The following is a 12856-nucleotide window of genomic DNA, read 5'->3' as shown; positions in this document are numbered from 1 at the left end:
CAAGAGGATATTTGCAGATTCATTGTCTGTCAGTTTATCATTTAGCAGCCGGTTTTAATAAAAAGAATTGTGTTGAAACTGTTGTGCGCTGCTTCCTCTTCACCCGACAGTTTGTGACACATTAATAAGCTCACCCCTCTGTGCTACTCCGGCGGTGAACAGGATCGTGTCAAGAGGCAGCTGTTTGAACAGTTGTGTATTTACAGAGTACATCAACAGAGTCTGTTTTGTGTGCCGCTAAAGGTGCTACATCTCCTTCTTTTCTTTCAGATTATGTTCGAGATCGATCATCCAGGCAAGATGTGAAGAGTATCTCATTATGTCTCCAATTTTTTTTAACGCCCATGTCAAAAAAATAAGTCTTTCATTGTCTCATAAGTCACTACCTGAGGCCCTGGTTACAACCAGAGGGGCTCTACATGCCAGATGCTCATGAATGATAGGCAGAGGAGTAAATTAGTGACGGACACATTTATAGACTGAGCTCCTGACCTTCCTGACTATGATGTATGTTTTTTGGCAGCAGGGAGCCACCAGATATCAGGTGGGTGCCAACTTAAATCAGTGCGAATCATTTCACCAACTGGTTCCCTGTTATATCACTGGATATCCAGGAGCAGAAACAGACACACGCCAGATAACAAACTATGGAAGGAAGTGACCCTGCAGCAAGTTTTGCTGCTGACAGGTTTGCTAATTGGATTGCATTTTTTTTTTTTTTTTTTTTTTTTAACATATGATATTACGGTCTAAAGCCTGTGGATAAACAGATTGGGCAAGTCAAGCATGTTATCTTACATGAGGGTCTTAATTAGGTCCAACAAATGAACACACAGCCACATTATAACAATGAATTGCAGCATTCAGTCTCCTGATTAAACCATATATGTGTGAATAGATTTTCAATATTTATGCATACACATTTTTGTATTTTAACCTCGGAAGCTTGAACTGTCTTGCAGGGAAGGACTTTGGGGCCTGGAAATGGCACCATGCTGTGTGTTGAGTACATGAAAGGATTAAAAAGCTCAGCATATTGCTGAAGGCTGGGCTACATTGAAATTGTGCTACACAGTCGAGGGACACATCTGCTCACTGACTAAATATAACGAAGGAAAATATAGAACTATCTCTCAATTGCTGGGCAAATTGGTCATGATTCAACAAAATGCATGACATGAAACCAATGACTATCTTAGTGATAGAAAATTAAGTTCTACAGATCGTTATCTTTGAGAACACAGCATTTTACTGGAGATTAAAGCCCCATTTAGAAACTTAGGAAGTTTTTCATAATTCATGGAAGATTTGCTCAATCCTTGCAGGGTCATTTCCAGCTGCAAAATGCCACAAATTCACTGGGAAACTACATAAAAGATGGCTACATGTATGAAGAGATGCAACTAATGGCTTTTTTTGCTCCTCATAAAATATGAATTGCTCATTCAATAAAATATAACAGACAAGTGAAAAATGTCTATCATAATTCTCTGAGTGCAAAGGGACATCTTCAAAATGCACTTTAGCAAGCGTCTGGAGCATTAAAGAAAGAAAAAAGCAAATCCTCTCACTGACAAGTCGAAATAAGAAAATGCTTGAATGAAAGAACACGATCAAACGATGAATCAGTTGTCAAAGTCAGCTGACTGGTTGCTAGTTGCAGTTTCACAGCTGTTCAAGGTAACACAAACTATGGTGGCCGCACAGCTTGTTCTGCCACCATAAGCAAAAACTGTGAAGTGAGCTAATTGCTGCTCGGGGCTATTTTACTATTCACGGGCTCAATGAATCGCAAATATTAAATGGAAGCACAATAATGCAGTTTACAGGAGTACAACACCGCCTTCCATCAAGGTTGAGCCGCTGCTGTAGCGGGCTGTCAAGGCAGCAGTGCTTAACGAACAAGCACACTCTCCACATTAATCAAATGTGACCTAAAATTGTCCTGCCTGGGCCACTTACAGGTTGTAAAGCTTAAAGAAAACGCTGCTCAACCGCTACAGAAGTCCACCGTTGGAGGTACAGATGTTATCTCCGAGGGTTTTGTCACTTGTATGTTAAGCAGAGTGCTAGTCTCATAAATCACAGTGGGTAATCTAACCTCTTATTGGTTTTCTTGGGACAGTTATCACCTATGTGTAGCTTTCCGTTGGTCCGCGTTTCAGTCCCGAGCCTCTAAATCAGATGGGCTGCTATATGAGGTGCATATAAATGAGAGTTGTGTCGTCTGTCTTCCCCGCCATGAAGAGTTTGGTGTGCATTCGCTTCATTAGCCATCAGTCTCCACTAAGCCAGACTAATGGTTTTCTTGTTGCATGACAGTGACTTTGTGGCTCGGACCGCTAATATATTTTCTCCGCACTCCCTCTGAGAGAAATAGCTACAGTTTCTTTTATTTGTGCAGCTCATGCATCACTCTGCTATAAAAGCATATGGCTTCTCCTGTGTGAATTCAACATCTGGAGCAGTTTGTATGGATGGTTGACCAAACAGTTGCTATAAAAGCTCCACAGAAACATCAGGTGTGATACATTTTCCTCTGTGCTGCTGGGCTCTGAGGCTAGATAGTAATGAAGATGTCCAGCCTTTCAGTGACACATTGTAGGCTCTCCCAGCTGCCCTTTAGATAGAACAATCGCTCAAGGAAAACGTTAAAGGGCCGCTCTATTTTTGAGATATTAAAATACTTCCTTTAAATGCACAAAAATGAGTTTTTGTCCTTACCTTTCTCTCTCCCTACCCTCGTTGCTACTTTTTGATTTTTCTCGGCCACAGCTGTCAAGTTTTTTGTGCAGCATTTGCAGCACAGCACTCATTTTTATGATCAAAATAGGTCACTGAGAAAAGCCACGTGACACTGAAAAATGAACTTATGCTTCCTTCAGAGAACAGAGACTGTAACCCCTGAATATTCAGAACAACTGGATTACATACTGAGCGACTGAGTGATGCTAGAGGAGTGTACCAGCGCTATGAATGTGTTAACATACATAATTGATGTAAATGTGTACATTCAGCGACGCCCCAGGACGGCATTTCCCACTTGTACACTTCAAGACGTTTAACCAGTCCGCGTTTTTAAATGAGCCGATGGGATTCAGCTGCAGAAGAAGCAGCAGAATATTGATAAATGTGGAGGGAAAAAACTGAGTTGTGCAGTGCAGAGGTTTGATTGTGTCGGACACAACTTTGTGTCAGCCTCCTTTATCCGGTTATCAGCAGATCCAGAGTGCAACACAGTGTGTAGGTTTCAAACAAGTTGTCCCTGACTCTCCCTCTCCCTCCCTCCCTCTCTCCCTGTCTGACATATTGACTAGACGTGAGTGACACCATTCCACTCAGGCCTGGTTTTCTGCCAGTGTACCTCTGTCACTTGGCCAAGCTGCTCTTTGATTTAGGACATAAGCAGAAATGGGGAGGAGGGGACACGTGTGCTGGGGCATAAAATTGTCAATGACATGTCAACGCCTTCCCCTCTGTAGGAAGTGAGACCTCCAGTACATCAAACAGATTGCACCTGACCTATGACCAGCAAATGGACTCAGCTTTGTTCAGTTCAGTATGCCTGTATGAGCACAGAGGCTGATATGCTGAAGATACCAACCTGAAACCAGTGAGGCGAGCTCCGATTCCTACATCTCACTGGGTTTACACACAAACTGCACTGACTGTCTGTCACCTTGAAGCCTATGATGGATTAAAAAAATAACAAGGCTGCATTATAAGCACCAGTTTAAAACAGAAACATGATCAATTTGCTGAAGATTCAGGACTTTCCTAGGAGGCTAATAAAGCACAGTGGGCCAGCAGCAGCAGCAGAAGAAGAATCAGGCTGAAACACTCCTCGGGTTTATCACAGATGGACGTTGCATTGATGCTTTTATTTTTTCCCAACTCAAGAAGAAGCTGCGAAGGATGGAGAGAGCTGCAGGGAGTGATGAGCAATTTGAGCTGTGAAATGGTGTGTTTTTCAAAAAGTAGGAACATTGTGGCTTATTGGCATCCAGTTAGGGGAGAGTAGTTTAACGCAGCTGAATAGCAGTGTGGATGAAAAGAGGGTCTGCTGCCACTGCACTGGCTGGAGGAAACTGCGGGTGCTGCTTGTGCACTACCTGCACTGAGGCGATGGAGAGGTTCCTGCAAAGCCACATATTCCCTGTTCATCTTATAATAACTATGTTTCACCCCGAGGCCCATCATAAGTTCACTGTTCCACTGTGCGCAATCACGCAAATGGAACTATTATTGGAGAGGATGCTTTATAATGCATCGGATCACATCGGTGATCGCCACATAAATCTCGTTGCGCAGCATTAAGGCGAACTGCACCTCCAAAAAGTATATTGTGCACGGATTAATGCGTTATTTTATGGATGTTTGGCGGAATAATTAAATACCTACGTCCGTCATGCACTGGATTATGAGGTGCTGTAAATGCAAAAGCGAGAAAAAGGGGACTGTGAGGCTTACCTGATTTTCTGGTAACAGGTGGTGATGTCTTTTTAGATCCCTTCGGACTCTAATCCCTCAGGGGTTTTTTTTTCTTTTTTTTCTGATTTTAATTTATGCAACGGTTGCTAAAACATCTCTGCGAAATCACAATGTATCCCTTGTGGCAGCGTCGCCCACACGGCATCCTGGTCCACTACAGTGTAGCAATGTGCAGAAAACCGACAGAAAACAGCCCGCACTCGCACACAAAACCAGATTTGTCCATATTTCCTGGGCAGCGGTGGTTTCAGGGATTCCTCTCCGTCGACATCTCTGGCAGAGGGTCCAGTTTCACAGCTCCGTGTCTGTCTCTCTCTCGCATCGTGCTGCCAAAATGACTGAGGCTGGAAATCACATGCGGCTGGTTCGGCGCGCGTCAGTCGTCTCTCCGTTTACCCAAGGCAACCGCTCAACTCTGGATCCATCAATATTACATGATCCTACTTTCTTTTCTTTTTTTATTTATTTATTCATTTTTTTGACTGTTTTCATGGACGCCTGCTGCTCCGTCCCACATTACACCCCTGCTGAAGACGCACTAACATTTCACAGAGGTTTTTTTCTCTCTCTCTCTCTCTCTCTATTTCTACCAGTTACATTTGCGTGCACTGCGGTCCTCTGTGCGTGTGTGTGGTTAAGCACTTGCACGTCTATCTTTGTGAGGTCCAAGCTGAGTTTTAGACCTTTGGAGTGATGTTATCTGAGTGAATTTTGGGCTATTTTTTACTTTCTGGTATAGGACCCAAATGTTTGTGTGAGGGTTCAGATTTTGTTTTTTGTTTTTTTTTTTTGGCTTCTGATTAGAATTTGGTAAAGGTTAGGGTTGGGGTTGGGCCAAGACATTCAGCTGTGATGGGGCTGAAACATAGAAACAGGTATCCAGGGACACATCAGTCATTCAATTAAAGCGAACACTTGATTTGGTTTGGTTTGGGAAAAGGTTACGGTCTGGCAACTAGTGTGAATGTCCTCCAAAATGCTGGAAAAATCTGATGGATTCAAACCAAGGTTTTCCGCTCACAAAGCAAGAAAAGACTGAAGAAAATGAATTCTGATTTCCCTCAATGTCTAGTCCAAAGCTTCAAAGTTATTTCCACATCAAAGGCCAGTCTGTGTCTGCATGTGACTTACAACTTTCTGAGCTGAATGACATTTAAATGGAGGGGAAAAAAGAAGCATGGGTGGATTTTCTCAGTCTTGCACAGTCAGACACTCCTGACTCAATTTGAGCTGTCAGTGAGCACACGTACACACACGTACACACACGTACACACACACACACACACACACACTGTACATGCAGCATTCAGTCAGTCAGTAGTATTTGGACTGTCTCCCTGAGGCTCTCTCGTGAAGCAGCTGCGCAGGCTGACCAGGTGTGCCTCATTTTCCATGCTGTCATCATGCCAGCTGAAAGATCCCGCTGCTTCCCCACATGAAGCAAGTTGACTTCTCTGACGTTCCGAGTTTCCTACCAAACCTGAGCTGCACGTTACGGCCAGCAATTATTCATTAGCTGAGGAGCACGTTTCAGTCTGAGGCCCGAACATAGATCGGGTCTGTTAACTAAGCCTTGTTAATTAAGGGTCAAAACCTGCAGCAGTGGACTGCACAGCACTGCTCCTGCTACCTACAGCTGTTCTCAGGGTTATCTATGCCAGGGGGGATGGTGGGTTTGAAGATAATAAATGAAGGTGCTCACTGACTTTGCACTCCACTATACAACACTTCCACTGTGGAGCTTCCCATCCCTGTGCCTCCTAATGGCTTAACTGTGATCAAATAGCAAGCTAGAGCTAATTCACACCTGGATTATTGCTCTCATACATCCTTTAGGTAGTTATAGGCCTTGGAGGTGGGCTATGTTTGACCTTATTACATGTTTAATCTATCTGACCTCAGAAATGAACCAGTTTCTTTAGTCAGTGTCACTGAAAAAATCTGCCGCAGTAATACTAGACCACATATATTGTGGATAAAATGATTGTTCCAAAGCCTGCAGACTTTAAATTTGAGAAAATGCGATAATCAAGTCCGCACTGGAGGTTAGCAAAATCATGATTTTAAAAGAAAATGGTGGAGCCGTACATCTAAACGCATATCCTCAGTCAGCTTTTTAGTGCGAGCAATGAGGTAAAACAAACAATAAGACAGCGGCAATTATTTCACATGAGAGGTTTCTGTATTTGTGCTCTCCTCGCTGGTTTGAAGTGGAGTAGGTTGAGCAGGAAAAATGTGATCACATATCTCTGTGCACCAGTTAGCAGCTGGTAACTTTTGAATTATAATATGACAGTCAAACCCATACAGTCTGAAGAAACAGGTTCACTTTAGAGTTTTAAATGCCTAAATCTTAGGTTTAACATTTATTATTGCTTATTTAGTTATGAATCTTTCATTTTATTACAAAAATATCAGAATTGAAGCCAGCTTTTAGGGTAGATCTAATGAATCTTGTCCCCTGTACCTACTTTACTGTACAGTAAAAGCATCATTTCATTCGTTTGCACATTTAAAACAAGAAAAGCACTCAGAGAGCACAGTACTCTGCCAAGGCTGTTCATTCCCCAATATGGCATTGTCAGAAATGCAGCATATTTTTGTAGAAATGCAGCCTTTTTAAATAGTTATTGATGATCAGAAATCACTGCACTACAGAATGTGGCCATTTAACATAGATGTACCCACAAACAAAATGACCTTGTGCTGAGCACAGGTGTGTGTTATGTGTGTGTTCATTATGTACGAATACCGAATCGCGTGACCTGAATATGGAGCGGGTGGCGGGAATTGATGGGACTCAGAAACACCCCCACAATTTAATCATTTGTTCCTTGTATTATTTCTGACGGATAAGTCCTGATAGGTCCGCAGCAGTGAATTTGTAGTAAGATCGCAATCATGTGATCGTCAGCAGGCAGCTGACGTAGTGTTCGCTTGTTGTCGTAGTTACAGTGCTGCTATCTCGCAATGATAAAGAAATCTTTAACAAATCCATGGATCCAGACTATAAGCTGCATCACTGCCAAAATCTAATCACTTGGTCCTTGTGTCATTTCTGACCTTCCCTGAAAATTTCATCCAAATCTGTTAGTCTGTTTTTGAGTAATGTGCACACAGACAGACAAACATACGCCAATCGTCACATAACTCCACCATGTTCCTTGGCAGAGTAAAAAGCTACTATAATCTGTTTATGCATATATAGCCACAGACATACATATTCTAACATATTATGTATGTGGATTACCAGTAAACAAAAGCTTCTTCGTCATTGGTGGGAAGCTAAAAGCTTACACAAAGCTCCTAAAAACCCAAGACAGATGAACAGGATGGCATTAAATTATAAAAAATAACAAGAGCTGGAGAAGCAAAAGCAGTTACAAAACAAAGAATCTATAGAATAAATTGTGATTTCTCATTCTGTCTGTTCATCAGTCAATGCTGAATGGTTGTTGTTGAAGATGTTCTTAAAAACTAAACAAAGGCAAAAGATGATGCAAGTTTGACAGCAACAATTCACTTAAATGAAACCTCAGCCACGTTACTGGAGCACAAAAGAAGATGAAGATGTTTAGACCATCAAGTAGACAACAGTTGCGTGTTTTTCTTTTACCTGCACTTGATGAGAGAATCAAAAGCGTGTTCATGCTTTAATTGAACACATTTTTGCTGCTGTTTCACTGTCCTGACATGATGCAGGGCCAGGGATTCAAAGCTCCCTCTGCGTTAATTAATTTCTGAGCTCACAAACTACATCTCATGCTCTCACTCCTCCTTCATTACTGTAAGCACAAGAGCATCCACATGCTCTGAATGCAGAGGACAGAACTGAAGCCTGAATCGGCAACAAGGCTTTTCTCATCTGGTCTGCTCCTCTTGGATATGGTTTGGTTGGTGGGTAATATTGATTTCAAAGCATCATCTTTTACGGTGCACCGTGTTTTCCTGCCGGATCATCACCAAACACCAGCGTTCCTCAGCCATCTTACTTGCCATACAGGGCCGCTGAATGTGTGACAGTAGCCTGGAGTTATTATGCACAGATAACCTTCCCTTCCTTTTAAAATCCAAGCGGGCACAAAGGGAAACTATTCATGATCTGCAATTATGTTTTCTAGATAAGATAAGCAGTTCACAATTAACTTAAGGCCTGCCCCAGACATAAGGAGCTTTCATATCTGCTGACCTAGCCAATCAAACTGCTCCAGGAGCTGCTTTTCAATATCACCATGGCTAAGCCTTTGCCTTTGTGTGTTTCTTTCTTGCTGCCTTGTTACTTTATATGTACAACTCAGAGCTCTTCCTCAGAAGAACTCCAACACAAGGGGGCGTACACTGCTAAGTTTGCCTCTCCTTGTCCAGCTGAGCAGCAGCAGGAATAAATGTGATTAGAGTATCATGTCTGACCTTGACAGGGGACTACACTTAAATTTACATTTCAAGGAGGAATGCCTTAGTGCATTATTGGCAACGAAATGTGTGGTTTCCTCCGTACGGCACAACTGCTTTACAATGGGCCACCCTTTGGCTTAGCCCCTGAATGACAATGTGGATGGTTGCATGCAGCTTGGTCAGTTGGTGGTTTAATGGACTCTGCAGTTATTTGTCTGCTTGATAGATGCAGATATAGTGATCTGTGCACATATGTGGGCTGCAAACCTTCCCTCATCCTTCACTCTGGTTATTATCATCCTGATTATGCGTGCCGGTGTTGGTAGGAGCATTTTCCAATTCAAATGTGCCACCCATACAGGATAATCAAGTCCCCGGAGATTTGTAACGCAACAATCATCAGTAACACTGTGCACACTTCAGTGATTGCATTAGCAATGGAATATTAAATAACAATCTGTCTGTTTCACCTCGTAGCTCTTATTTCCCTTTTGTCTTTTCCATGTTCCTCACTCCAGTTTACTGATATTTCAGTTTTTGCATCAACATTTTAAACATCACTTTAGTGCTTTCATTTGACAGTTTGAAGCTGCTTCTGCTGCTTACTTGTCACTTACAAAACCAACTGCATGATGACATGCACACTTGCATCCTTGGAGCACATACAATCCTTGTACAAAGCACCTGTCTTGTGGAGTAAATGGCTGTAACCCAGCCCCCTGGGTGGTATGCGCTCCTATAGGCTGGAAGCGCATTTTTAAGGCTCAGTGGTAAAAGCGAGATTTAATTGGTTTGAGCTCCCAGTATATGTAAATACTAGCTGGTGGCTCCTCCCATGCACCTGATAGGGAGTATTTACAGCTCTTTACAGCTACCCACTGCACTGTTTCCAAGAGCGCAGCGTCGCACAATGACACTTCACTGGACTTAAGAAATAAGGATTTCCGTCTTTTACGCACTAAACTGACGCGCGTCTTTACCAAGAAAAAAAGTTTGCCAAAAGTTATCCTCTGGGTTTCTCAAGATGCCACGCTCTTTTCTGGTCAAGAAACACATAAACTCCGCAAAGAAGCCAAATTATAGTGAGCTGGAAAGCCCAACAGGTAAACTTTTCAAAAGTTTTACAAGTTTTGTTACTTTAGCGCAATCGCGTTTTTGTTTTTACTTTGCAGAAGTTGTTCCTTTTACTCACTGGCCTAGTTTGAAATCTGTGCTGCTCACTCGCAGCGATGTCGGAGCGCATCTGATGCCTCTTTTTCACTTTGCTGTCTTTACTTTTCAGTGTTCATCACGCCGCACTTCTACAAGGGCCTGCCCCTGTCTGTCATCCCCCAGCCGGAGATCCTGAGCCCGGCGGCGTACAGCCCCATCACCGTGTGGACTACCAGCAACTTGCCGCTGTCTCCGCTCCCCAGTGACCTGTCCCCCATCTCCGGATACCCCTCATCGCTCTCCGACACCTCCTCTAAAGACCACAGCGGCTCCGAAAGCCCGAGGAGTGATGAAGACGAGCGGATGCTGCCCAAGCTGACAGACCCTCACGGAGTGGAGGCTGAGAAATTCCAATGTAGTTTGTGTAGCAAATCCTACTCCACGTACTCTGGACTGCTCAAGCACAAACAGCTGCACTGCGACGCCCAAACGAGGAAATCCTTCAGTTGTAAATACTGCGAGAAGGAGTACGTCAGTCTGGGAGCTCTCAAAATGCACATCAGGACTCACACCTTGCCTTGTGTTTGCAAAATATGCGGGAAAGCTTTCTCCAGACCGTGGCTGCTCCAAGGACACATCAGGACGCACACCGGTGAGTGAACGAGAGTGGGGCCTCCTGTGAGGAGATTTAGTGGTTTTAACAGCTACTGCAAACGATGCTACTCAAGTTAATACTGTTTTGGCGTTAGACTGAACAATCTGACTGTCAGACTGTTATTATTTCCTGTAGGTTTGCTTGTGCTTATGCGTTGAAAGGAAAAATATAGCTGTTTTTGACAAATGCCATGTTGCAATCAATCAGCAGCAATCAGTAATCAGCAATGCACTCGGCACAGCGCTGCCCTTTGAAGTGAACCAGCCACACATAACAGATGCCTCTGTGACTATACATTTGGGCTCAGATAAATGTGAATAAATGTGATCTGTGTACATTCGCTGACAGTGTCTTCTTTTTCGTTTGTGTGTTGACAGGAGAGAAGCCCTTCTCCTGCCCGCACTGCAACAGGGCATTTGCAGACAGGTCCAATCTCAGGGCTCATCTACAGACCCATTCGGATGTGAAAAAATACCAATGCAAGAACTGCTCCAAAACCTTCTCCAGGATGTCTCTTCTGCACAAGCATGAGGAATCTGGTTGTTGTGTAGCACACTGAACTGGGATACCTTTCCACCACCCGAAAACCACCCCTGCTCTGTTACTTCTTTATTTTTCCTAAACCCAGGAGAACTGTCAGGGAATCACACCGAGGGGGTTTGTTCACAAATATTCAGACTTTTTTTTCCTTCTGCTACCGGTCGATTTCATTTCAGAGTGAGAAATAGCTCAGCGCTCACACGCTTCTCGTTTCAAGCAGTGTTTCTGTGATTGCAATCAGTGTCGAGCTTTGTCAAACCATGTACTCACCTACCTGTGCTATTCATGCACTTTTCTGCATGTCTAGAAAGTTTTGTATGCCTTCACGATGTTATCTTCAGTGTTTGTACCAGTGTCTCTCAATGGCTGTTATGCAGTCCCCCACTTTTTTTATACCAAAAGGTGCATTATGAATGGCAGTATAATTATAACCAGTGGAATACTGAAGCCATTGTTACATAGGGAACAAGTGCAAACTTTAGATTTAGGGTGAAATTATTATAACTTTTGCACAGTCTTTAGAAACAGTTTGCCAGCACTCAAATAGCAATACAAATTCTCTCAAGTGCCTCAGTTTTACTCGGCAATAGTATGTATTTTTCAACAACAGGTTCTTTTTATATTTTTATATATTGAATGTAAGTGTGACTGAGATGATTGTATATTAACAGTGAAAACTGTGATGCTGAATGATTTTGATATTTTCCTATTTTCATGACACTTTAAAAAATAAAGTTTCATGACATTTTGTATAACTCTTTGGGTATCTTGCCAGTTGCTTTTCATGCGTGAAGCCTTCTGTTGCCTCGCTGTATGAGCAGCTCTTTCAGCAGGACTCAGCAGGATTCATTGATTGTCACACGCTTCAAACAGAACAGCACAAGTAAATGATATTTAATCCAGCTTGCACCATCTCATGTTATGAAGATGTAAAAATGAGGAGAGAGGTGACTCAGCTCTGAATCAGGCCTGAACCTGTTCCCTGTGAACCTGTCCAGACATCAAACAATCTTGAAATTTAACACATACCAGCTATATTGATCTGCACTCACTTGTTATACCCTTTGAGGGCCCATGAGTCCTGCTTTACCCAACACTTTGTAAGGTTTAAATGTGAAGGTATAGTTCTTATTGGAAGCCATCCTCATTTTGAAACTCATGTCATCATGATAGCTGCAGGTAATCACTGAAACAAAGTTGCTTTTTTAAAGTCTTCCTGTTCAATAATAACAATTACTGCAGGGCGCCAGGGTACTCCCATATCTAGATTTTAATATGTTTTCACAAAAAGATCAAATTTGCATTTGCTTTGATGACCTCCTTGAATTCTGGGATGCTTGCCATCAAGGATTAAATAGACTTCCCCGGGCTACATTTTGTTGTCTTTTACCATATGCTGTCTTGCAGCAGATAGAGATTAGAGCACAAAAAAAGTGCAAAGCCTTAAGGGATACAGTCAAAGATGAACTCTTTCTAACAAACCCCAGAGTGTGTTCCGGTTTGCCCTAATGCCCAAAACATGCTGACCTGAAAGATGTGATCTGACAAATAGACACTTGTTTTTCTAGCTGCGAGGGGCTGAACTCCCCTGTAGGTAGATTCTCCTCGCTCTGAGTCATCGGC

The 12856-nt window shown here is 42.8% G+C and overlaps 2 protein-coding genes across 3 annotated transcripts in view; one reads left to right on the top strand and one right to left on the bottom strand.

Annotated features, from left to right (window-relative positions):
• sntg1 (syntrophin, gamma 1) overlaps positions 1-5047 on the bottom strand; it is a 41239-nt gene extending 36192 nt beyond the window's left edge. Inside the window, exon 1 of one of the 2 annotated variants that reach the window (XM_055014654.1) lies at positions 4471-5047. The gene's annotated coding sequence lies outside the window, so the exon portion shown is untranslated. The remainder of the gene's footprint in view (positions 1-4470) is intronic. The other variant, XM_023283680.3, reaches the window with a different exon arrangement.
• Positions 5048-9754: 4707 nt separating this feature from the next.
• snai2 (snail family zinc finger 2) lies at positions 9755-11988 on the top strand. Its single transcript, XM_023283681.3, has 3 exons — positions 9755-9989; positions 10169-10690; positions 11071-11988. Exons 1-3 carry the CDS (start codon positions 9911-9913, stop codon positions 11250-11252), a joined length of 783 nt encoding a protein of 260 aa, XP_023139449.1. The 5' UTR covers positions 9755-9910; the 3' UTR covers positions 11253-11988.
• Positions 11989-12856: the final 868 nt, after the last annotated feature.

The sequence above is a fragment of the Amphiprion ocellaris genome, chromosome 10, assembly GCF_022539595.1.
Source record: "Amphiprion ocellaris isolate individual 3 ecotype Okinawa chromosome 10, ASM2253959v1, whole genome shotgun sequence".
NCBI classification, from domain to species: domain Eukaryota; kingdom Metazoa; phylum Chordata; class Actinopteri; family Pomacentridae; genus Amphiprion; species Amphiprion ocellaris.
This window is presented reverse-complemented; position numbering and strand designations above follow the sequence as displayed.